The 25,476-nt window shown below is 56.7% G+C and overlaps 6 protein-coding genes and 1 non-coding gene across 7 annotated transcripts; 3 read left to right on the top strand and 4 right to left on the bottom strand.

The window, feature by feature from the left end:
* Positions 1–1,585: 1,585 nt before the first annotated feature.
* BLM3 (Proteasome activator BLM10) lies at positions 1,586–7,641 on the top strand (the record flags this gene model as incomplete). Its single annotated transcript, XM_071061236.1, has 3 exons — positions 1,586–2,061; positions 2,146–7,492; positions 7,579–7,641. 3 exons carry the CDS (start codon positions 1,586–1,588, stop codon positions 7,639–7,641), a joined length of 5,886 nt encoding a protein of 1,961 aa, XP_070917337.1.
* A 600-nt stretch (positions 7,642–8,241) lies between these two features.
* MFIFM68171_t75 lies at positions 8,242–8,342 on the bottom strand. The gene is made up of 2 exons: positions 8,306–8,342; positions 8,242–8,277 (listed from the first exon to the last, which is right to left on the bottom strand). It is a non-coding gene; the product is annotated as a tRNA-Val (tRNA).
* A 1,984-nt stretch (positions 8,343–10,326) lies between these two features.
* Positions 10,327–12,774, bottom strand: MFIFM68171_05815 (uncharacterized protein; the record flags this gene model as incomplete). The annotated part of the gene is made up of 2 exons (XM_071061235.1): positions 10,327–12,571; positions 12,632–12,774. 2 exons carry the CDS (start codon positions 12,772–12,774, stop codon positions 10,327–10,329), a joined length of 2,388 nt encoding a protein of 795 aa, XP_070917336.1.
* Positions 12,775–14,062: 1,288 nt separating this feature from the next.
* MFIFM68171_05814 (uncharacterized protein) lies at positions 14,063–16,185 on the top strand (the record flags this gene model as incomplete). Its single annotated transcript, XM_071061234.1, has 3 exons — positions 14,063–14,308; positions 14,391–16,011; positions 16,085–16,185. The coding sequence occupies 3 exons, from the start codon at positions 14,063–14,065 to the stop codon at positions 16,183–16,185; spliced, it is 1,968 nt and encodes a 655-aa protein (XP_070917335.1).
* Positions 16,186–16,570: 385 nt separating this feature from the next.
* MFIFM68171_05813 (uncharacterized protein) lies at positions 16,571–18,241 on the bottom strand (the record flags this gene model as incomplete). Its single annotated transcript, XM_071061233.1, has 2 exons — positions 16,571–18,114; positions 18,193–18,241. 2 exons carry the CDS (start codon positions 18,239–18,241, stop codon positions 16,571–16,573), a joined length of 1,593 nt encoding a protein of 530 aa, XP_070917334.1.
* Positions 18,242–18,648: 407 nt separating this feature from the next.
* Positions 18,649–19,313, bottom strand: MMS2 (E2 ubiquitin-conjugating protein mms2; the record flags this gene model as incomplete). Its single annotated transcript, XM_071061232.1, has 4 exons — positions 18,649–18,715; positions 18,774–19,021; positions 19,086–19,165; positions 19,238–19,313. The coding sequence occupies 4 exons, from the start codon at positions 19,311–19,313 to the stop codon at positions 18,649–18,651; spliced, it is 471 nt and encodes a 156-aa protein (XP_070917333.1).
* A 406-nt stretch (positions 19,314–19,719) lies between these two features.
* Positions 19,720–25,318, top strand: MON2 (Endocytosis and vacuole integrity protein; the record flags this gene model as incomplete). Its single annotated transcript, XM_071061231.1, has 7 exons — positions 19,720–19,797; positions 19,873–19,939; positions 20,013–20,393; positions 20,454–20,542; positions 20,593–23,067; positions 23,114–23,327; positions 23,379–25,318. 7 exons carry the CDS (start codon positions 19,720–19,722, stop codon positions 25,316–25,318), a joined length of 5,244 nt encoding a protein of 1,747 aa, XP_070917332.1.
* Between the last annotated feature and the right edge of the window lie 158 nt (positions 25,319–25,476).

Here is a 25,476-nt window from a genome sequence, read left to right as displayed (position 1 = left end):
GGACTTTACCATAACGAGAGTAATATGAAACAAGCTGCAACCCGCAAAGCGTGGCAAATGTCGAGTCCGAACCTCCTTAGATGCATGAACGATACGAAATAAAGCCTGGTAAGCAAAGTGACCTCTTGCATCGCTCACTTGGTGTAATTATCTCAGGGACACTTCAAGGAGCAGCTTCACTTCAAATACCTTACTCTGTAATTACCCGTACAAGTGCACTGGGCAATGAAACAGAACACGTCTTGTCCACAAGTTATTGCAAAAAACGATAGTCTTTGGAATTAAGTACGAAGGATGCGGTGCGAAGTAGGCACCGCAAATACAAGGCAAAGAGGTATTCCAGAATTGGAGAGCAGTTGCGGATAGTTCGGTACTGCATGTATGTACAGTAGCTCCGCCACCGCGTCACAGTGTCCAGTCCGCATTCAGCTTGCGTCGCCAACCTGGGTGCCTGCGCCTTTAGGCCGAAGCGACTTGCGTGACCACTCACCAATGGCGGGAATGGCTGCGTGCATAAGAACTGCCGGAGGCAACCCGCCAAAATTACCTACTCGTGGCGTTTTGTGACAACACTTGCATCCCGACTCCATACCGGGCCTTAATGACCAAGGGACACATATTGCTTCTCTTTGGCAGGGCAAAGGCTTGCTTCTGATATTGTCGCACATCCCTCGGATCTAGCAACTCGTCCGATCTTTGTTCCGCAGCTTGGCACAACCTGCCCGTCTTTGACTGCAAATTTCCAATTTTCACAGTTTATCGCAAGCCAGAGCGATCCGACGCTGGGTCTCCTCAACCGTGGTCCGCGTGCATGTGGATACGAGGGCCGAGTGAGCGTGGAGAGCGTGGACGGTCTTCTGCTGAGCTAAGGCTGCGTCTGCTGTGCACATTGGTCCAAGCTTTGCAGCTGCTGTATTACCTTATACTGTACTTCCCAATTACTCTAGCCGAGCTCCATCACCTGCTCCTGGCAACGTCGTGTGTCAAGCACAACAGCCCAATTTTTTTCTATCTTGGTGGCGATACAGACTGCTATCCGCGGATTTGCCCGGGCAGCGTTGCACTCTGTGGCCTGGCTTTTGGGTTCCATGAAGGTGCGCACTTTGCCAAATCCCCATTGGGTCCCAATCAGTTGCCGCTGTGCGCGGCTGGCTTTGCTGTTGGCCGCCGCAGCGCAGCGACCCTTCCGCTGCGGCAACCAACATGCTACCATGCGGCCCTCCCCTCGCCCGACATCGCGCAACAGCTAATCTATCTCTTTCCCTAGACTTGTGTCTTCTGACCTACAGCGGGCCTTCACACGTGCCTTGCACGTCCCGATCCCAAGACGACCACCGTGCCCAACAAAAGGCTCTACCTCTGCGAGGCGAAATGATCGAGGGAGCTGTCCGCAGCATCCGAACCAGTTCCACTCTTCCAGCCCTCCGGATCCCGCTTCCCCGGCGACTCCGCAGTTCCGACAACGTCGCCGACACTCCCAAGCACTGAGGAAGTCGGGGTTGACCATCACACTCTGTGCACGACTCTGACAACTCTCAGAACATCGAGCAGCGGCGCTCCATACGGTAATAAATATCATACAGCCATGGACGAGGCGTTCGAGGCACACTCGGGCGCTGCCGCGGATTTCGCTGCTTCGGCTGGCGGCTCGGCGCCCCCGTTCCTCACGAGCTTGCTCCCCTCGGTTGACACCATCTCGCGTGCCACTTCGCCCGGCCTTCCGTGTGCCGAGCACCAGAACGAGGACGACAAGAAGCGTTACCGCCCTCGCACGTTCAGCTATTTCCGACTGCTCCCCTTTGATGTCGAGGACGATGCGCACCGGGATACGGCCCTCCGGGGCATCCTCAAAAATCTGTACATTGCCATCATGGCCGAGGATTTCTCGCCAGGCGCCCTACACTGGACCCGCGAGCTCCAGGGCTGGCTGAATCTGAAGTTCGAGATGACGAGGGAGCTGCGCGCCAAGCTCACCCACCTCTACTATAATCTTTCCCTTGCCAGGGGCTTGGATAGCAACACGGCCGACCGCTTCTCCAGGATGGTCATCACCTTGACCAGGTGAGTCTGTTTCCCGCTCACGAGTATCCCCCCCGGTTCTCTGCCACTTTGATCCCAGGATGCTGACCGCTTGACGGAATGTAGAAAGAGGCATTACCTGAAACCCGGCGAAGATCTAACACTAGATTGGCGGCCGTTGTGGAAAGAGATGAAGGCGCTGGTCCTACCGTCCGAGGCTGGGGCGCATCAAGGGATGCGCCGGCGGTCGCAGAAGCAGCTTATGAAGCTTTGTCTGCACGTCAGTTCGTACTTTGATCCCAAGGAGCGGCGGGCCATCCTTGACGAGCTGCTGCCCTACTTCAGCACTTCACAAGCGGCGAATGCCTACATCGTTGTCGGTGCCCTCAACGTGATGTTGCCTACCGGACCCACGCCCCCTACCGAGCCGCAGTCTCAGCCGTCGGATATCGTTCCCACATTTTTCCACTTGTGGTCCCTCATGACGAGGTCCAAGGCCTTCGATGTCGCCTTCATTGACATTTTCTCGCGCATGGCCCGGGACTACCTTGGCTGCACGCATGTGCCTTTTACCGAGCACGGCATCTTCACTCGCGAGCAGTCTGACCTCATCTTCACGGCGATTCTGAGGCTGACCGAGATCCCCGTCGGACAGGCCAACTCACCCTACACCTCGCTCGACTATGCCGCCGGCTTGGGCGTCTTCCTCGAGAAGGACAGGAAAAAGTATCCAATTCCGTATATGGTAGCGAGATGGATCACGCATTCCCTGTCTCCGCTCTGTCTCAAGCAAGAGAGCTCGATTCTCTCGAATCTCGAGGGTTTGATGGAGTCCATCGACACCTTTTTCCACCCCTCGAATCAGGGTTCATGGACCAACTTTTTGGCCCAACTGACCTTCTTCTTGACTGATATCTTTGTCTCCCGTTGGAATCGGGAACAGAGCGGTGAGCTGGACCTGCCTGTGGAGAGGCGCATCAATAGCGAGCTGAAGAGACGTTTTGTACTCTCGCTCCGGGAGGTGACATTCATGGGCCTCTTTTCCAAGAGTGCCAAGGTCGTTAACTATTACTACTCGACCCTTCAGGGATTGGCTTTCCTGGAGCCGGACTTGATCTTGCCCGGCGCCCTGCAGCGGTTTTACCCTAGCTTGCAGGGGCTCGTCGAGGTGCATCGGACGACGTCGAGTCTCTGCGGCCTGCAGATGATCGCGAATATCATGTCCAAGCAGAAAGGCTATCGATGCCACATCACCGCCTTGCTGGCGCTTGCTCTTCCTGGCATTGATGCAAACGACCTGGGCAAGACTCAATACACTCTTAACTTCATACAAAGTGTCGCTTACAGTATTCCATTCGTGCCCTTGGTGCATGAGGATGACAATATCCACGACACCAGCCTTGCCATGAACTGGGTGCAGGCTGAGATGGAGAGAATGGAACGCGAGGGGCAGGATGTCAAGATCAATTACAAGGAGGAGTTGACAGACGAGGACGAGGCCAACATCCTACGTTCCTCAACTGCGGGCCTGGGCGAGTTCGTCTTGGCTCTGCTAGGCAAGGTTTTTGCATTGCTAGAGAACCTCCCGGATTCGAGTCACCTGCGGACAGGCTCCCCCGAGGACAACGTTATCAACACGCTCCCTGCCGCACTGACGCCGCTCTTCGCATCTCTGTCTCCTGAGCTCTTCGACATGGTGCTGGAGAAGCTGGCAACCTTCGTCTCGAGCCATGTCGTCCATCAGGCTCGGGACGCGATGGCATGGATTTGCAACGCGCTGTGCAAAGTCAACCCAGAGAAGACCCTCAAGGTGTTTATCCCCATGCTAATCATCAATATCCGCAACGAGATCGACTACAACGGCGCAGCGTCGGACCGAAGCAGCGGAACCGAAGTGCTTCCCCGAGATCGCGCCCTCGTTTGGAATGTCAGCATGCTCAGCATGTGTGTCGTCCATGTTGGCAGCGAGGTCCTGAGATACAAGACGAAGCTGTTTGAGATCGCGCAGTACATGCAGGAGAAGTGTCGAGGGCTGCCTACCATTCACATCTCGAATTACATTCACCATCTGCTCCTCAACTTGACGCACACGTATCCCATTGACAACGCGCTCTACGAGCCCGATGTCATTGCTCGTGGCCTGGACGTCCACGACTGGGGTCGCACAACCCCCCCCGCCGAGCTGACCATCAAGTGGCATCGCCCCTCTAGTGCCGAGATCCTCTTCGCAGTTGAGCTATTCGAGTGTCAAGCTAGGAGTGCGGCGCAGCGGTTGGAGCAGCTCATGAGCGAGGACCCGCCGGTGAGCCGGAAAGGCAAGAACAAAGAATGGTCAGACGAGCTGTCGCGAAGCTTGACCGCACTTCGGTTGATCATCTCGGGCATCTCAACTCTGTTTGACCCAAGCCGGGCCTCTGGGGAAACCAGCCGAAGTGCCATTAACGGTAGCGGCAAAACGGATACAGACGGCGACACCATGATGGAGGAAGACGATGATCCCTTAGCCGAGGTGGCAGACGACGAGGAGCTGAAGCGGCAAATCCATTATCCGGCTGGCTACCTACTCAACCCTAAGGATCCGATATACGACCGCATCCACGGCCTGCGTGAAGACATTGGAAGGCTTCTGTCCAAGACCCACAGCTTCTTGAACGCGAACCAGGAAGACGACGTTGCATGCTTCACTTCGCTGTACGCAACATACAGGACATGGATCACGGATGTCGGCATTGAACGGTCAGCGCACCCTCTGGAGCGTCTTGTTCGGCTTTACAAGGCCGACATTTCTCCCTTCAAGATCAGCGGGCTCCGGAAAGTCTACCCGCGGCCGTTGCTAATCAAGCGCGCCGATGCTTACCAGCTGCAGCGCGTTAAGTACAACTCTGCGTATCGTAAAAAGAGCGAGCTCGACAAGCGCCTACTTCTCGATCTTGCTGAGTCCTGCACATCCTCATATGCGGATGTGCGCCGGGTGGCACAAGGTGCCCAGGATTCATCTCTCAAGGCTCTTATTGGCGGGAGGCCGCTTGTCATCCCCGTCATCATGGGCAGATTGCGCAAGGCCCTCGACGAGAATGATCACGACCGCATCAAAGGGGCGATGTATACCCTGCTCTTCACTACGCTGATCAAGACACTGATACGCGACTGGCGGTTCGCTCCGGACCTCATGCGGCTCTACATCGAGACGGCCGGGGTCGACAAGGCCTCCATCCAGAGCCTCGGCTCCTCGGCCCTCTACCCGCTGCTTGAATTTGGAAAGCCGTTTGAGCGCATGATCCTTTTCGACCGCGGCATCCTCGAGGCAATCCGGCCACCTGACGACTGCTCGGCTATCATCAAGCGCCGGCACGACTTCATCCAGGATCGCCGCACCAAGGTCGAGGAGAAGAAAGCCGCTCTGGGCCTGGAGCTCACCAATAAGGCAAAGGAGTCACACTGGAAGGTGGCGAACAGATGCACCATTTTTGCTGTGAACCTTTGCCTCCGGTTTGAGACACTTGCGGACCCAGAGTTCGTTTCACTCATCGCAAATGGCGCCAACGATCCCCACCCCGGCTTGCGGTCCAACTACCTTGCAGCATTCTCGGCCATCTTCACGGCTATCGATCTGCGCGCCGTCTACGGCCATGATTATAAGAACTTCCTCCTCGAGGCCGAGAACGTAGAGAATAAGTTCGACGTTTCCGTCTCGCCGGATGACCCTCACTTCACCGAAAATTATCTCGCGCAGTTCGAGAAGTACGACGGATTTGACTATTTTGTCGACAACGACTATCCTGGATGGTTGGTGTGGGGCAAAAAGTTTACGGTTGCCAGAGCCGATCCCAAGCCATTCCTGGCGTACGACGAGGTTGAGGACGCTGTGCGGGAGCAGATCGGGAGAATTATCACAAAGGATTGGTTCAAGCAATGCTTTGACTATCTCAAACAGGAGCCCAGGGACGCCAGCTCAGACCGCTTCCGGATGCAGAACTTCGTCCTGCTCATGAACCTGTTCGACCTAATGCATTACGGCAAGACGGCTGCCACTTTTGATGACATTGTGGAGATGGTCAAGGACGTGTACGGCGATGGCAGCGACAAGCACCAACATCGCGCCACGGCAGAGATTATCGGGGCGTTGCTCTCGGGCAGCCTGGAAGATCCGAGGGAAATGCGCGACCGCGTCTGGAATTTTGCAGCTCCCCTGATGCTCAAGATCATCGCAGACGACCTGACTCCTGACAACCTGCAGTACTGGATGACATGCTTGCATGTCGTCGTCGATGCTAAGGACCCCCGGCGATGCAAAGAATTGACCGAGACTCTGGCGTCGTTCCGGCTAGACATGAACTCCAACGCGGCATTCAAGGAGTCATCCAAGGTTCAGCTTCTTGAATTCATAATTAACGATGCCGGGTGGCACTTCCGTCACGAGAAGCCCATACTGGAAGACTGCCTCGTCCATATCGACCACCCGTACAAGTCAGTCCGAGAGTCGATTGGGCGCATCATCGCCACCATCTACCGCACGCGGTACCACGAGTCCTTCAAGGACGTGTCGACCTTGCTCGAGCAGAACAAGGCCGAGTCGTCGATCGGTATCCGCCCGTACGTCCCGTCCGAACAATTCACTGCCACCATCAAGGACGTCTTCTCCCGGCTGGAGAGGTGGCGCCACGAACGGACCCCGGGGCAACAAACTCCGTCGAGCTACACGTCGGGCTCGAAGACTGTCCTCATTTGGCTTGACAGCATGCTGTCCTCCCAGGAATGCATCCAGCTCGTCCCTTTCTTCCCAGACCCCTTCATCGACCAGCTCCTGCACATGATGGACGTCAAAGAGGACCCGGAACTTATGAAACTGGCCTACCACGTGTACCGACACCTCCCCAACATCCCCTTCCGCTCGGGCGAAGACGACGCCTTCATCGCGGCGCTCATCCGCGTGGGCAAGACGGCCGCGTCGTGGCACCAGCGCCTGCGGGCGCTCGTCAACATGCAGGTCGTCTACTTCCGCCGGCTCTTCCTGACGCTCCCGGCGCAGCGCCAGATGCTCTTCGACGCGGTGGGCGACATGCTCGCGGACCCGCAGCTCGAGGTGCGCGACTGCGCGTCGGCCACGCTGGCCGGCATGATCCGCTGCTCGCCGGCCAAGATCCGGAACCCCATCATCTACCAGCTCAAGGACCGGTTCGAGGCGCAGCTGCGCATGAACCCCATGCCGGCGCGGCGGAAGAAGGTGCCCGGGACCGACACCCCCGTGGACGTGCAGCGGCAGATTGTGCGGCGGCACGCGGCCGTCCTCGGCCTCGGCGCCCTCGTCGAGGCCTTCCCCTACGCCACGCCCCCGCCGCGCTGGATGCCCGAGGTGCTGGCGCACCTGGCCACGAGGGCGGCCAGCGACCCGGGCGTGGTGGGCAAGGCGACCAAGAGTATCTTGGCCGAGTTCAAGAAGACGAGGCAGGATAGTTGGGGGGTGGATCAAAAGGTTTGTTTTCTTTTTTTTTTCTTTTTTTTTTTCCCCCTCCACTCCCCTCTGGACAAGAAACCGTGCTAACAAGATTGGGCTTGCAGTATTTTACGAGCGAGCAGCTGGAGGATTTGGAAGGCGTGCTTTGGAAAAGCTATTTTGCTTAAGTGCTGGGTTGCTCGGGTCGGGAAGAGTGCGGTTGGAATTGGTACACACATGCTTATGCTTGGTTGGTGGCATGGGGTGCGTCTTGGATCAAAAGCATGCTCGTGGCATGGCAACGGCAACGGCAGTGGCTACAGCAACAGCAACAGCATCGGCATAATGTATCGGACTCACTCATGGCCTTGGTTTGTCGGTTTGGTTGGATTGGATTGGGTTTGGCAGGCGGGGCCGCCGGGAAGTGCGTCCCAGCGAGAAAATTGCTGCTGCAGCGTGGACAAGGGGGGATAGAAACCCGGCCATTCATCATGTAGGGTTTACAAGCACCGAGATAGACGGCGGAATATCAGGGGACGGTGAGCTATTGCATGCTGGGGGTGTTGCTGAGATTGGGATGATTCGAGCATGCCGACCTTGCCCTGAGCGGGCAAGGGGGCGGTTGAGTTTTGCCGTATCGCACTAGAATGGTAGTCTTAGCTGGAATGTGTTTTTGACTTTGCGTCTGTGCCGGAGCTGAGGTGGCTCGGTTTTGATGCTTGATGTCTGCTGGTTGGGAACGGATATGCGGGCATAAAAGAACTTGGCTTCCCTGTCAAAAGGAAAAATGATCGACCCAGGGATCGAACCTGGCACCTTCTCGGTGGGATAACCCCAGTTGTGTCCAACTTTTGTGAACGAGACGTGATAACCACTACACCAGTCGACCGTTGTTTAGCCGGGAAGCGAAGTTGCTCTAATTATGAGGTCTGGCAGGCAGGCGAGATGAGGACAGCTTTATCGTACAAAAAGCTCTTACGGACTCTTGTACCGTAAGGGCTGGCTCATTGCTCTTTCTGTGTAGCAGAGCTCAACCTTTCCCACTCCAAAGGGGCTATCTCCTGTGTACCCCATGGGGAGTACTGTATTACTGACTCTATGTTTGTAGTCAAGTTCGCTGTGCTTTTATGGCCTTGTCCGATTGGCGGTGAGAAGTGATGGTGGGACGGGTTTCAGGACCGAGGAAGAAACGCAGAGTCGGGAATACTAGCAAGGTATCATGAGCATGTGTGCTCCGCTGGAGTGGCGCTGACTGGATGCACGGCCTGCAGTTGAAACATGTTCGATACGCAGTCCGGAGCCGTGGTATAAACTCCTATCCTGCCAGACTGTAAAGGGTCGGTTTCTTTACTCATCGGCATATAGCAGGGAGATAATTTGGTTGCTGCTCGTCCCAGCTGCCTACTGGACGGGGTGTCCTTATCTCGCTAACTATTTTGCTGAATATGCTGTTAACCGGGATATCTGGGAAGGGGTATGTGGCTGCAGCCAACGCCGTTCCGTTCACGATGCTTATATCCCATCCATGTCTTTACCTTTCCTCTCAATCTAACCAAGCTGCCCTCCCTACCATGGGCACCACGCAGGTGACGGCGCCGGTTAATGACTCATGTCTACATGTTGATCCGGCGATCCGCTCTCTCCGCGACACGTCGGCCTCGTCATCACCTTTTCACATCGAAAGGCCGTCTGAGAAGCTTAAGCCTTGGATTGACCTGCTGCCGCACCACCTGCCTGGATTGTGAGTGCAGCACTGGGACACCAGGGACGCCTACGAGGTCAAGGTGGAATGGATAAAGAGGTTGGCCGACCCAGACCTCGATACGCGTTACAGCCGCGACATTTTTCCCAATCATTATCTGGTGGGCAAGGAACACCCCTCGGTTCAAGAATCCTTGAGGCGGATGCCCAAGCTCAAGCCAGTATTCCTTTCGACAATAAGCATCGAGAATGATTTGGAGGATGACAGTAGCCCATGAATAAGAGGTCTCTCTACCATGCTGTTTCCACGGATTGACATTGATGACACCTAGCGCGGGCAATTAGAACCTGAACATGGTCTCGCCCTGCAAACATTGTCATGTTTATAACTAATGAGTGTCATCGTCGACCTATCACCAACATCCGGCAGCAAAGTTGAAACAACGACGAAATGCTTTTTCCATGCTGGGATAGTCATTTGCCATCCAACAAGCATGCTATTGAAAAGCTCAGCCTCAATGTCCGGCCATTTCACCGGAACTATCAATTTCAATCTCTAAGCAACCCATCAGGTATCCTCTATCCCACCGCATCCCCCATAAAGCCGGGTATTGACCTGAATGCGGAGGCATGAGTGGGGTGGGAGCCAGACCGTACCAGTGGCTTCTTAGCAAGGAGTTGAGGTGACGTATACTAAAAGAGCACCGACCTAACTACCTTCACATCATAGACCAGCTTCATTTTTTCGGCGGAGCTTCAAGTTATAATTTAGGGTCAAGCAAAGTGATGAACAACCTTTTTCTTTTTATCTAGATCCAGGTTTCTATACTCATCATCCATCTCATACTAGTACTCCAAGGACTTGTCCCATTCATGCCGTCCCCCAGCTTCCCAACCGCTGCGATCAGCCCTGTGATGTCTGCCGTCGCTGAGGCTTGGCCGATTACTTCTGTGTCTCCAAGGCCGCTAAACCCCCGATGCTCGTCATCTCCCTCCATAACAGGCATCCCGCTCACTGCATGGAGCGGTGTCACGCAGCGGCCGTTCGGCCGGTCATACCAGCGTCCAACCCGTTTTGATACGCCAGTGTATCATTCTGGTCGCCTAGGATGGGTTGACGTAGGGCATATGTCTCCTGATATCTACAAAACCTCCACTCCCTCTCGGACTCCTCACCCCCTTCTCTCCCTCCTGGCCACATCGGCCCAGCTCGGCGCTGTTGGCAGCGGTGGTACTTTGGGGCCGCCGTTCCGGCTCCCTACCGACGCAAATGCCGAGCGGGGAGAGGACAAAACGGAACTAGTGAGAACAGGGCTGGCGGTCCCGGTCGGGGCGGAACTGATGACGCTCGCGGTGTCTCGGGCGCTGGTAACACTCTCTCTCCGCTGCGTCAAGTCGAGCAAGCCAAGACCTACGCCATGTGAAGCACCGTTCGAGGTGGGACTAACCGGCGAGATCGTTTGGTCATGATCGGCTGGCGGCATATCGTTGGAATCCTTTCGCTTATCGTTGATGGCGGGACTACCGACCGGAGGCGTCCCCGCAACGCTAGTCTCAGCGAGCGAATATCTCGACTGACTGAGGCGGCTGAATACGGAGCTGCTCATGCTATTTTGCGTGCTGTCGGTCAGCGACTGATCGTAGTTGAATAGTGGCGTGCTTGACCGCATAGGCGTGGCGGGGTTGACCGCCCGTGGTAGACGCGAAGCCGAGTTGCGAGACAGGAGCGGGAAACCGGCAGTTTCGGGCGTCGGACTGCCGCTGGCGACGGGGGCTCGGAAGGGCAAGGGGGATGGGCGCGCGGTAGAGTCCTGGCAAGCCGCTGTACTCTGAGATACGGTGCGAGGAGCAACTGCAGCCGCGGCAGTTTGTGAGTAGCTGAGCCGACCGTTGGGCATGGCTACTGGTGGCGGAGCCTGCAACTGAGCTTGTGAAGGGGACTGCTCGGGGCGTGAACCGGCGTTCGGAAGGGGGTGTGTCGGTGGACGCGCCCGTATTACCGAGCTGCCGGAACCGGGACTGGGACTGCCATTCGGAGGTTTATGACCTGAGCCCGGCCGGGGTATGCCAGGACGCGGCTGTTTCCTGTTGTTCTGTTGTTGCATCTCAGCAATCAGCGTCTCCAGCCGTTTCCGTTCGCTGCGCTCCTTCTCCAACTTTGCTTGTAGGGCGGCAATGTTCTCTGCTTGTGTTTTTCGTTCGTTTCTAATGCGAGTCTCGTAGGTCACATCTTTCGCCTCGAGGACTTTCAGTCGCTTGGCCATGTCTCCGACCTCTGCTCGCAGACGGTCCCGCTCTTCGATAGCAAGCTTGAACCGGTGGTTCATGCGCTCTGTTACGAAGCGGCTGCTCCTCTTGCAACACGGGGAGTGATAAACTTGGTTAATGCCACCCAGATCAACAAGCTCCGCATCAACTTGAAAGATGACAGGCCTAGCCGCCGGGTCCGGGGATAGCATTTTCGACGCTAGATTGACGACGTGTTTGGGGCCAAAGGTTGGGGCGTTGGCATCCTCTACTTCCTGCGTCGCAAGGGCTATGCCCTCGAGCTTGCGCACATAGTGGTCCAGTTTCTCGGCCTTACTTGCTGGCGATAGGTCGTTTAGTATGCAGTCGAAGTCGTCCAGGGGCGCTCTGTGGATCACGGTTGCCATGCCGAGGAGCACCATGCCAAGAGAGTAAACATCGGCAGTTTTCATAGACCAGTCGCTGTCCACTTGCTGCCGCTCCGGAGCCGTCCACTTGGCTGTGCCCACCACGCCTCGGGTCATGGTGTGCTCCCGGTCGTGGACATCTTTAGCAATGCCAAAATCGGCCAGGTACACGCGCCCCGGGTTCAGGAGGATATTCGAAGGCTTGAGGTCCAGGTGGCGGATGTTTGCTTGGTGGCAGTACGCGACGGCCCGAGTTATGCACCCCATGATCTGCTGAAGGTACTTGAGGGGGCAATTGCCCTGGCTCGGGCAAGTCTGCCTCGTACCGCGGGCCTGATCGATGGCGCTCAGGTCTGTAAGGTCCAGCGCATGCAGCCGACAGATGATGTCCTCGCGATCGCCATGGCCGGTCTGGAGACATTCGAGGTCGTTGAGAAGGCAGTCAAGATTGCAGACGGCCACAGGCCACAGCAACAGGTACAGATCGCTGCGGATACAGTAGGTGCCGACGAGCTTCACGATGTGGTCGTGGTCCAGCTTCTCCATGATATTGGCCTCTTCGCGCAGGCTCTGTACCGTGACCCCCCGCCTGCGCGGGCGAAGGAGTTTCCTAGCCAGGCATATTGACCGACCGCCGTGGTTGTACTGGACCTTCTGGACGACTCCAAAGCCACCGATGCCGAGGGGCGTGTCGAGGGCGATCTTGAAGCGGTTGTGCAGCTTCTTCGCTTCGGTGAAGTCGTCTAGCGGTGTGTGTTTGCCTCTGATTGCGCCGTCAGCAACTTTACGGGATAGGCTTCAAACAGGGGATGCCTCGACGTACATTCCAGACCAGTGGTGATGCGATGCTTCCCATTCTCTCAGAATTTGTCGCTCGCAGGCTTCGACCTGTGATTGCGAGAGGCGCTCGATGGCCGAGTGGGATGTGGGCATAACCGTATGCCATCCGTCTCCGGGTTCACCCATGGCGGGCTGGCGGCTGGCGGCGGGAAGCAGCGGATCCGCGTGGAGACGACAATGGCCGGGGCGGTTGCGATTGATGTGGAAAGAAGGCAGGAAGAGTTCTTCTCAATTAGAAGCCCGTCATCACCATATGACCATAGGAGGGGAAAGGAAAAGGCAAAAGGCACGGCAGTTCAGGTCCAAAACGTGAGGGCGCTTGCATCCGAGAATGCAGACTGGCAGACCGGCAGACTAAGGAACATTTTTCGATCCAAGAATCTGGCGGCGGGAGGGATGTCCTTACCGAGAGCACAGCCCACTTATCCACTTTAAAGCTTACATAGTACGATTCCAACCTGGATTGCTTGTTAAGTGGGAACCTCCAATGTTGGTCTTGGCTCAATATCCGGGAATTGTATCTCGACGTCCATAAAGTAGCTATATCGCAGAAAGGTAATGTACTGAATGAATTGCACGAATTCATTCTGAACGCATCTATATTTTCCACGGGTGATTGCCGTGCGCTAGAACTCGGGGCTCTTCCAGTACATCGTCTTCAAGTCAAAGGCTAGCGAACAGGCAGGGTGCGGATTGTAGCGAACCTGGGGCTGAGCAGGACCCACGATGGCCAAGCAAGCGGGGCATGTGGGACCGATCCCCCCATCCCCTAAGAGCCGGATGGGGTCGGGCCATCGCGCGGTTTCACAGAGCATTGTGGGCTTTTGCCATTGTCAAATGATGAACAGTTATATATTTATGTATCTCTTTTGGCCCGGGGACCATTGGCATTGGCTCTTCGTGTGTCGGGGGGCTTTGCTCGGCATGTCGAGGCAATGCTGATTAGTTGGCAAACGAGAAGCGGCATGTTCGTGAACCCGCACGGCGAAAAGCCCTGGCCTGATAGCGTTGCATCTTCCCCTAACCCAGCCCGCTGAGTCGGGTCCCCCCAATTGTTGAGAAGTGGTAGAATACCAAGCCTTGGCTGGACGTTGCTGAGCACGTAATCACATGTCTGCGGTCTCCAGCTGACGACGCGCTTGGTTATCAACCTGATGAGACCCTCTTCAACTGCCTGTCATTATTAAGCACCAGAACCACGCCAAAACATCTTGGTCTGTAAGCAGCTGCCGTTGCTGATTGACTTCGCTTGGACTACCCAAGGCTTGCATCGGGCAGCACGTGCTGTTGGCGGCTCCCGACCAGGGCTGGATGAACGGATTCCATCCCCTGCTAGCCGGCACTATTCCCTTACCAAGTCCCCTCGATACCTCTCAGTTTAATGTCTGAGGCCGATCCTGCAGAGGCCGGTTCGATGCGGTATCCGCAAGGCGATCTGGCCATTCTGAGCGCCGAGGTCTACGGCTCTGGCGTGTCGTTGAGACCGCAAGAGCAGCTCACCGCAGCTAAAAAGACGCGGAATCCTGCCTCTGGCAACTCTGAAGACGGCCCGCGGAAGCGCGCAAGGATACACCAGACAGAGTCTGGCTCGACCGAGGATGGGAAGAAGAAGTCAAGAGGACGTCCACGAGTGGACGCGCAGGATCAGACGGCCGCTGACGTGAGTGAACGAGTCGCTCTGCCTCGTCTCAGCGTGTTGCGAGTTGCCCCCGATGAAAGCGGTATTCTGACGCTTATAACAGCGGCGGCGGACGCAAATTCGCCTTGCACAACGGGCGTATCGCAATCGAAAGGAGACAACCATCCAGACTCTGGAGAAGAGGGTCCAACAGCTCAAAGAAATAAATGAGGAGATGAGCAATACCTTCATGCAGCTTCATGACTTTGCAGTGAGCGCCGGTCTTCTTGAGCAGATCCCGGCTTTCGGCGATCAACTGCGTTTGACGACAGAAAAATTCCTTACCCTCGCGCGTCTTGCGAATGATGATGGCGCAAAGGACTACGAGGAGTCGGTAATTGATGCGGATAGGAACCCCTTGGGTAAGGGGCCCGGGAGTGATGGTGCCCCTTCGGACCCGCAACGACAAACGAGCGGTGGATCGCCGATCTTCACGGCAACATCAACGGAAACAACCGTGGCACCGACGGCTGAGGGACCAAAAGAACAACTCTACGGTGGGATTGTAGTCACATATGAGCCGGTCAACGAGGCAGATCTCGAGACAACCTTTCCCAGCAGCGCCCCGGAGCCTCCCACAACCTCTACACTCGACTACGGGATAGCCGCCGACCCATCTCTCGAAACCGCAAGTTTCCGCGCCCCATCTAAACCCTCACTCGCTTTCTTAGAACAACTTGTTGCCTCGTCCCCGTATTTCGGCCTGGACGCCCCTGCGTCGTACTGTTCTTTGGAAACAACATTCGGCCGTAGGCTCCAGCGATTTGCCGTTCAATGCGGCCTCGCCTTGATTACAATGCCATACCCGCCGCAAAGGGTCATTTCCCAAGTCTTCGGCTTCTGTCTCCTTTTCGAAACTCCCGAGGATATTAAGTACCGTCTAAGCAGAGTCCTAGGCCATAACACGCAGCAGTCTCTCTCCAACTGGAAGTATCCGTTTTTCCATCTCGGGCGCGCGGGGGCACACTTTGGTATGACGACAGCAACGACGCAACGCTTCGGCAACCAGGGAACCATCGACGTCGACAAGCCCGAAGCCACGGCCGGATTTGCCACGGGCCCGTTCACCGCCGAGATTAATAGCGTGCGCGACCACTTCCTGGACAAGGACATGCGTATGGTGGTACCTGGGTTCGGCTACGAGTACTACGACTGCGACGAGATCGAGATGTACCTGTACCAGAGGGGCGTCGTGATCCCGCCGGGGGCAGATTACATCACCGCAGACATTGACCCGAGCCACTTTGACAACGGAGCCTGGCAGGCAGACCCTTTTAGCGATCTCGACTTTGTCTCGATGCCTCCCGACTCCGCCGGACGGGGGAAAAGCAGCGTGTCTTCCTGCCTCTCCCCCGAACCCGAACCAAGTCTAGGAAGCGGCCCAACCTTGGCAGAGCCATCGCCGCCGGGACCAGACATGTCAGCCACACCCTGGCCACTTCCAGAGACCACCGGCCTCGTCGAGCCTACAATCGCAGACCTCTTCCCCCACGCAGGCGCATACCTACCCACAGAAACCACAACACCCAGCACCTTCCTCTCCCCGACTGACTCTAACAACCTCCTTACCTTCCCTCTCTTGCCCCCGAGCGGTGACAGCATCCCGGGGATGGACACCACCAACCCGGCGGCTCAGAAGCCGACGCGGAAAAGGGTAGTTGTCGATGTCAGCTTGCTTGTCAAGGGTATGTTATGCCGTTCTCCCTGCTTCTCCCACACCTCGGATATGCTAATCTGTCTCTTTGTCTGCCATCACAGAGATGACGATGCGTTCTATATGCCTGGGCCGGACACCGGGGCTGAAGCAGGACGATATCAATGCCGCGTTTTGGGCAGCGGTGCAGGTTGACCTGCCGTAGAATGAGATCTCAGGGCTTTAAGAGGATCCTAAAAGCGATGGGTAATGGTGGGTTTCTTTGGCTGCGTAGTTCTTAGTGGGGGCCTGTAGACATGTTCCGGTTTGGAGTAGGAATTTGGTTGTTCTAGGCGCCACATCGAGACCAAGGGTTGGGACAGAATTCTCCACGTGGAGGGTGCGCAGAGTACCTTAATGATGCATTGTTATGCATCGTGCCTCAAACAACATCGGTTCTTTGCCCGACGCCATCTATATATGATCGACTCTTTTCTGTTCCCCTGGCTTTTCCTGGTGCCTAAGCAGCCTGTAGTCTCCTTCGTCCCGTTCCCTCCGTCTATCCCTCTAGGACATGCAGGAGTGGCGTTCTTCTGCCCCTATGGTTTCTTCTAGTTGCCCGTGCGATTTGTAGTGTTCTTGGTCCACTTCCTTTGAGTTGCCCGACTGGGAACTGCGGAGGTGATCTTCTCAGCCCCCTCCCGCGCCTTCTTGTTGCCTTCGTTGTTCGGCGTCGATATAGCCCCCTTTTCTCGAGCCGTCCTGTTGGGAGCGGAGGATGTGACCTTTCGTTCATATCTTCCCTTTAAATTGGCATCACGATTCCCAGGCTCCTTGTACTCCCTCTGCTTCTCCTGTGCGGGCTCAATCTTCCGCCAGCCTGTGGGTTTTCCGATCGTGGTTCCCTTTCCTCGAATAATCCCACTCGAACCCTCAACAGGGCTGGCCTTATCAAGACTCTCCCGTATCGTTCGCCAGTCCGTACTGTTTCCAATTCCCGTAATTCCCGTCCTTCTAGCTTTCCCATCCGGGACATGTGCGGAACTGGCCTTCTCTTGGCGGCCAGTCTTCTCCGTCGAGCCCTCCGATCCTCGACCCTCTTGACTCTCCTCGTGGTTACGTTTCCACACGTCCCGCTTACGCCTCACCCAGGCTCCCTTGCGCTTCCACAAGGTTTTACTAGCCCACACGGGACGTCTCCACACCGTCGGTTTCGGCGGCAAATGGCCCATCCCATGTTCAGAAAGCCACCGCTTCTTCTCCTCCAGCGCCTGCTCCTTCTCCGCCAGCACAATCTGCCACATCGCCCTGCCCCTCGCCGCCATGTCCTCCCTCTCCCGATTCGTCACATCCGACAGGTACACCACCGTGTCCCACAGCGATTGCTCAAACGACAGCTCGCCGTTCCTGTTGTGGCCGTGGCGGAGCCAGGCGGGGCGCCACTCCCGGCCGTCGGCGGCGGCGGTCCTGTCGGCGAAGGGCTTGAACGGGGGCGCCCGCCCGCGCGTCTGCAGGTGGTCGACCAGCCACTCCCACTCGTCCTCGCGGCGCGCCGACGCCATGTCGTACGCCTGGATGTCGAACAGCGCGTGGATGCGCTCCTGCCGCCGCCGGCTCCTCTGCCGCACCACCCGCTCCAGGAAGCGCGGCTGCGGCTTGTGGAAGCGCAGGAACGGCACCCCAAACGTCTCGTTCAGCGTCGGCGGCTTGCGCACCCCGCGCGGCAGCGTCTCCAGAGGCCGCGGCCCCCCCGTCGGCTCGTACCGCGGCGGCTCGTCCGGCCCGGACACCCGCTTGATCAGCGGCGTGCGCCCCTCGATCGGCGCGGTGGAGACGGCGTTCGCCTTCGCGAGGGCTTTCTTCTCGCGGAGCTGGAGCACGCTGGCGTTGTTCTCGCGGATGAAGGAGATGACCTGGGAGTGCTCGGGGGCGGAGGGGTCGGCGGCGCGAGAGAGGAGATTTAAGAAGCGGTAGCCGTTTTTGAGCGCCGAGACGATGAGGCGGTGGGAGGTCTCGCGTTTGTTGCGGCGGAACCCATTGCGGATGAGCGTCTTGATGGGGTTGGCGGGCTTGTCCTTGTCGATGCCGGAGGCGAGGTCATTGGGCAGGGGTACGCGGAGGCCTTGCCGGACGAGGGACCTGTAGAGAGCGAAGCCTAAATTTGCGAAGCAGAGTCAGTCGGAGGCAATTGGAGAGGGCGAAAATGTAAAATGCCATTGGCGAAATGTCTCACACGCTCGGCGATGCCGCGAGGAGCGGGCGGCTACGAATAATGACGGCATTCATCTGCTACGGGGCAATGCCAGCGCAGCGGGTTGGGACGCTCAATTGGGTTGTGGATTTGAGCCTTGAAATTTTGGCGACGCATCATCGCGACCTGGCACCGATCCGCGAAGTCACGTGCAACTTAAAGTTTGGCCAGGCCAGGCAACCCGGCACCTCGAAAGGTTTGACTGGTCTTATGAGTACAAGTTGCACTACTGCTGTCGAAGTGCCCTGTGTAAATAACCTCTCCCCAATGCTACCGATTGTTCGCACCTCACGATCATTTGACCGGCTAGATCGTATCATCTTTCCTCCCATTATTGCAAACACTGGCTCGTGCACGATCCCCACGTGAAAGCCGGCGGATATGCCATGTTGTCGCTTGCCTCGCTGACTACTGTAATGGAATACCGTCCCAGAATGCTCATTTGTAAACCTCGTACTTGGCACCCTCGGGTGGCTGTGGCATCTTCTTGTTCTCGTCCATGAATCTGATCCAAGGTCAGCGCTGTTCTCTCGTCCGACCGAGTCTTGGACAATGCCGCTTACTTCCTTATCGCGATGAGCGCCGCTTCCAGACTCAAGGGGTCCTCCTTCGGCCGGGGGTTCTTTGCGAGCTCGGTAGCGATCCGGGTCCAATCACGGAGAATGGCCACCGCGTTATTGTCGACTCTGCCATCGGTCGGATCCACGCCAGGGAGGTTGATTTGGCTGACGAAATGGATCAGGGGCGGCTCTTTGGGATAGTTGGGGCCACACTCCATCTTGAGCTCGTAAATCCGGTTCTCGTGGTTACCCTGCGTCACCGAGCCATTAGGCAATGGGCGCGGCAGAGGAAGCGACCTAGGGAGCGCCACTTACATGCGGAGGACCCCAGATGGTCCCTCTCCAGTGTGTCATATAGATATCCTCGGGGTCCTCTAGACCGTATGAGCAAGCACCTACATTGCGCAACATGACCAGTCAATGCGTTTCTGAGAGCTGGGGGTCCCGAGGAGGACGCAGCAGCTTACCAGCGCCCATGCCCTTCTCTCCCTTCTCCAGCTCCGCCAGGAGCTTAAAATTCCTCGGAACCTGCGCGACCGCCATGACTCTTCGCTGCGGGGACGCCGTACTTGGGATAGCGGTGGAAGGGGGCGAACCGGCGGCTCGACGTGCGTTGTTTTGCACAGCGACTGTACGCGATAAATCAAGACTGGGTTGGGCAAACGACGGCAGCAGCCGGGAGGGGTGGGGGAGGGGCTTGCCAAGGAGTCAGCTGCGCGGTGCGCCTGGAGGGGCTGACGGGCGGTGTGGCCATTCTGCCGCATTATGTCATCCATGCGCATGCTTGGCAGAAACACTCAATGGGGGAATTGCAGCAGCTGTTGGTCCAGTCCATCTGCTTCCTTCCACAACACCCATTTACAGTAACCAACCCCTGTTTTCCGGACTCAACACGGGGCTTCAGGACTGTGATGCGGGCGCCGTAAACCGAAGACTGTGAGATGAAAATATGACGTCCCAGCTTCTGGCGACCGAGCTCGCCAACCTCATCCAGGAGAGCAAGAGGAAGCACAACGACCTTCGCCAGGTACGTACCCGGACCCGCACTCTTCACAGTCCAAGCCCAGAAAACGTTGTTCACTATGTCTCACGCTGCAGACAGGCTGCCGAAAAATCGCTAGATGAACTCAGAGGTTTGAGAACACAATCTGAGGCCCAGATATCTGATGGTATGTTGGGGTCGCTCTCGGATGCGCAATGTCGTCGCCGTCCCGCCGTGGCACCGAGCTTACACAGTGCCAGAACTCGCCCAACGGCCCAACTTTGTCAACCCCTTTATCATTGCCTGCGGCACGAAGAATGTCAAGTTTACTGCTATTGCCATCGTCTGTCTTCAGCGCCTTATCGTTGCCCGCGCGCTCCCGAGGTCCAGGTTGAGCCAGGTCCTCGAGGCCCTACAGCAGGCCACGTCAGCCGGTCTCGATGTGCAACTCAAAATCCTCCAAGCGCTTCCGTCGCTGCTCTCCAACTACTCTGCTGATGTGAAAGGCCAACTCTTGGTGACTGCCCTGAACGTTTGTTTCATTCTGCAGTCCAGCAAAAATGCCATTGTCAACAATACATCTGCCGCCACACTTCAGCAGCTGGTAGTTTCAGTGTTCGACAAAGTCGTTGTTGAGGATAGTGAGTGACGACTTGCTTTGACCCTCGTGTCTGATGTTGGGTTTCTAACACATCTGGTAGAATCAGGTGCCGACTCGCCCAATGTCGGAGAAGTTCCCCTCCGAAATGGCACCGTGCCGCTCAAGGCCGCGGCCATGGATGCTTACAGGGTAAGGCCTCTCTACAGCAGTCCTTCTCAGTCGCGTATTAACTTATCTAGGTCTTCAACGACATTTGCCTGCTGACCGAGGGGCAACGGCCTGAATATCTGCGGGTCTCTGGCCTCCTGCAAACGTTTGGTCTCGAGCTAATAGAGTCTGTTCTCACCAACCACGCTGCCATCTTCCCAATGCATCCTGAGCAAACCGACATCTTGCGGATGAGAGTGATGCCCTTCCTCATCAGTGCGCTCCGCGGAAGACCGAACTTCGCAACTAGCGTTCGACTCGTCCGGATACTGTACACGCTTCTTCGACGCCACCTTTCCCTTCTTCCTTCCGAGAGCGGGGATGCGCTCGATATCTTGACGCAGCTCCTGGATCAAGACACCGCCTTATGGAAACGTTCGCTGTGCATGGAAGTGTTTAGGGGCCTTTTCGCCGACCACGCGTTACTCAGGCGTATCTTCATGCTCTTCGATGCGAAGGAGGGCCAAAAGAACATCCTGAAAAATCTGACAGCCACCTTTGTCCGCGTGAGCACAGAGAAGCCAGCAGTCATTGGCCTAGGACATCAGTCCGCCATTCCTGTGGCTAACCCCTACGCTGGCGTCGGGGCATCGACCGACCAGGTGATGCTCGAGACCACTGGTATCATATCGAGCGCTGGCTCCGATGGGCACAACACTGGAATCAGCACTCAGTGGAGCACCATGCGTGTTCCCTGCATCGATCAACTCGACAAAACAGACCCTCCTACGATTCCCGAATCGTATGTCTACAGCCTTACCCTCGCCTGCATCACGTCCCTGTCCGAAGGCCTTGCCAAGTTTATCCTTCCCCTGACTGTCCCGAGCGACGGCCGGAGAAAACGGGGCGCAAAGCAGGAAGCTGGCCGTGACTCGCCCGCGCCGCAATCTGACGAGCCAGCCGACAAGCCCTTGGAACGGGCGGCCTCGTTCAAGAGAAACCCGGTGCCTGTCAACCCCTTGACCCTCGAAAGCCACCCCCTCTACGAGGAAGTCAAGGTTTGTGCTGCCTTTATCGACGAGTGCTGGCCTGCTATTCTCGCAACGTGCTCGACTTTTCTATATGCCGCTCTAGACTCAGAATATTACCATGGCCTTGTCCGGGCATTCCAGAAGTTCGCCCACGTTGCCGGACTATTGCAACTCGCCACGCCCCGAGATGCCTTTCTGACAACATTGGGGAAAGCCGCCGTCCCACCAAATGTTCTGACTGCCTGCCTGAACGCGCCTGCGCGGCCTCTCTCCACGCCCGCCGCCGAGGCATCTGGTGGTATCTTCAATAACGCCCGCGGGCTCCTCAGTGTCGACAGCCTCGTAAGCCCGACTGGTGTTGGTGCCGAGAAGCAAAGGCAGCAGTCATTCGACTGGAATGCTACTTCCCTTAATACTAGGAATCTGCTGTGTCTAAGAGCCCTTCTCAACCTCGGGATTGCCCTTGGTCCGACCCTAGCGTCGTCCTGGAGTATCGTCTTGGAGACTCTCCAGCAAGCTGACTTTGTCATGTTTTCGACTGGTAAGGCCGCGGGAAGGACACCGATGGCGGCAAAAGGCCCAGATCCACAAGCTGAGAAGGAAGCGAGCGCCCTGCTTGCAAACTTTAATACGGAGATTCGAGCCGTCGAGGTAGCAGCATCCCGTCTTTTCGAGAGTACCGTTGACTTTCCGAATCCGGCCTTTGTCGAGGTCGTGGGAGCGGTATGCAAGCTGCTCGAGCGACGCGGTCAGCATCCCTCCGAACCTAGCAGCCGTTCTCAGTCACCGCCTTCCACTGCTGGGCCTAAGACGCAAGCCCTTCCCGGCAAAAGGGTCATGAGTGTCTCTTCATCGCCTCTCACAGGACCTAACCAGGAAAATCAGTTTGCCTTGGCCAAATTAGGCGATCTTGCCTCGATAAACATCGAACGGCTGTTGTCATACGAGCCGGATGTATCAGGCTGGACGCCGTTGACGGCTGAGCTGGTCAACGCTTTGAGTTCCACATCTAATACTGCTCCAGTCAGAGCACGTGCAGCGGAAACGCTGGTACACATCCTCCTCGAGGAGGCAAACGCGGTTACATCTCAACCGGAGGAGGCGCGGGGCCAGATTCAGAGGCGACTTCTCGAGGCCTTTCGTGACTCTCTCGTTCCGCTGCAGGCGCCGAATCGTGAAGTGTCTGTCACAAACCATGCCACCGACGTGGACATTCACAAGATAATTCTAGAGGGTCTCAAGAGTCTGCTTGAGAACTGCGGCGAGTCGTTGGTGAGCGGGTGGGAGTTGACGTTTGAGATTATCGACACCATCTTTATCAGCCGGAACCTGAGCATAACTGCGAAGCAGGATAATCCAGCGCAACGGACCGTGCTTCTGACACGCGCCGTCAAGCTCATTCGCCCGTCCTTTGCTTCACTCCAGTTGATATGCTCCGACTTTTTGCCTTCCCTACCTAACGCATGCTTTCTCAACCTTGTCGATACCCTGTACAAATTCTGCACGCAAGACGATGAACTGAACGTGGCCTTGACGGTAAGTCGGTCTTAATGCTAATACGTATGCCGCTGACCGTCAACAGACTGTCACCTTTTTCTGGGCGATTTCCGATTTCCTCTCCGGTAAGAGCAAGTCCATGTCCATTACCGAAGACATGATTCAAGAGTCTGGGGATCAATCCTTGGTTAAACTGGCAGCGGAGCCTTTCCATAAGGGGTCGGGCGCGGCGCTGTGGATGCTCCTCCTCCTGAGGCTCACGTCAGTTGCTACGGATCAGAGGCTGGAGCTGAGAAATAGTGAGTTGGTCTGCGTTTTGTCCCTGCTTCACCCACAAGCTAACCCGATAGGCGCCATCCAAACCCTGATGCGGATAATGTCTGCGTACGGTGACAGCCTCAGCCCTGAAGCATGGTCTATTTGCATGAAGGCTGTAATCTTCAGCCTTCTCTCTTCGGTTGAGTGCGAGTTGCGATCCCTCATAGGTCCTTCCACCGAGGACAAGGGTCGGGAGGAGTGGAAGGAAACGGCAATTGTGGTCATACAAGGACTGTCGGACCTTTTCACATCATACCTCCATGTGCTCGCCGCCCACCGGAGTTTTCCCGCGATATGGAAGGATCTAATTGGGCATTTACGGACGCTCTTGGGTCTTCAGATCCTGGACATCAACGCCGGCACCTATAGTGCCCTTCGGGATATTCTCCACAGATGTGCAGAACAAGACCGACCCAGCGTTGGCAAAGATAGCATCGACCTAGCGTGGGATCTGTGGTCTCAGGGCATCCCAGTTCCCAGAGACGGGAAAGACGACAAATCATCAGACAACCAGAAATGCCTCGTTCTGTGGGTCGAGGCATTGCTGGAGCTCTACGGGCTGATCCAGACAGACTTTAGCGTTGAGCGCGTGCGCCGGATGCTCACCCTCCTCCGCGACGCTATGCAACACGCAACGCCAGGCGCATACTCGAGCGACACCGAGTATGTCACACCGCTGCAGGGCAAGATCCTCGAGGTCTTCCGCATGGTGCGCACCGAATTGCACGGCGTCCCTTCCGCCATGATCACACAAGTTGCCGAGTTTGTCTCCCTGGCCTTTGCGCAAGAAGACCCGGCCAAGGCGGCAGCAGAGAAGCGCACATATGTCGCCATGTCTAAGGAGAGCATGTCGATTCTTCAGTCCCTAATAGTGGCGAATGCCTCGGAGCGAGACATTTTCGAGACGGCGGCATTTGCTGCAGCACTATCCGCCCTCGCTAAACCAATCTTGCTCAAGTACCAGTTTACGACTGTCACGAAGTCCGTTCAGCCGTGGAGAGTAGCGACGAAGTCGGCCTTGGCTGTTCTCGAGACGACGCTCCCCCATTTCCGAACGATGGAGTTGCCGCGGGAGACGGTCCAGACCATCTGGCATATCATAGTCTCTATCGCGAACGGCATCATCAGCGCTGACCTAGACGCTGCATCCGCAGCAACAAGCGATATCATGAATGACCAGGAGTTTGACATCTCTTCGTTCCGGAGACTGCGCGAGCTCATCATTCCGTCGCTCGGCGCAGAAGTCATCCTCGATTCTACCAGAAAGACCTACGCCGAGGCCCTCTTCCGCACGTCAATCATCCATCCCCCGGCCCCAGCCGAGGCATCCATAATCTACAGCGACAGCGGTGCCAACTCGATGGGCCTACGCTCATTTTACAAACAACGCAATGGCCGCACTATCGACCCCCCGCCTACCAAGCGAAGCCTTATGAGCGAGGTGTGTCTGGACGAGCTCTTCTCGCTCGTCGAAGCCCACGACGAGACGGTCACGACGCCGTCCATCCAGATCGAGCCGCCCACCCCGCGCCTGCCCAACAAGCCCATGTCGCTCCCCCCAAGTCACAACAAGAGCAGCAGCGCTACTACTCGTAGTAAGAACGAGGAGCCCGTCCACGAGCTGCACGTCCGCCTCGCCCGGACGGCCGCGCCGTACCTCATCCTCCGCTGCGCGCTGTCGCTCAGGGGGTACGTGGCCGACCAGCCGCTGCGGGGCCGCATGCCGCAGCCGCTCTCGCAGCGCAAGGAGCTGGTCCGGATCCTGCGGTGTCTGGTGGGCCTGCGGTCCGAGCCCGAGGCGATACCGGACGCGCCCAACGTGGAGAGCGAAACGAGGAAGCACCTGCTGCGGTTATACCCTCTGCTGGTCAGCGCCGTGCAGGTGGCGGGGACCTCCGGGGACGACAAGGTGTTGAGTTTGCTGAGAGAGGCGCTAGATGTTGTGGGAGGGGAGTTTGGGTTTGGGGCATGAGTGAGAATTCTACGGGTGTTTTAGATTTTGCAGTTCGTAATGATGCTGGCTTGTGAGCGTTGTCTGGTTTTGGTCTAAAATAGAATACACTGAGTGGTTCAAGAACTTGACTCCTTCGTCGACGCCGTGCCTATGGGTTCCTTTTTTTTTTTAGAGTC

Source organism: Madurella fahalii (assembly GCF_045866475.1).
Source record: "Madurella fahalii IFM 68171 DNA, scaffold_3, whole genome shotgun sequence".
Classification (NCBI taxonomy): domain Eukaryota; kingdom Fungi; phylum Ascomycota; class Sordariomycetes; order Sordariales; genus Madurella; species Madurella fahalii.
Note: the sequence above shows the minus strand (reverse complement) of the source record. Positions and strands in the feature narration are given on the sequence as shown.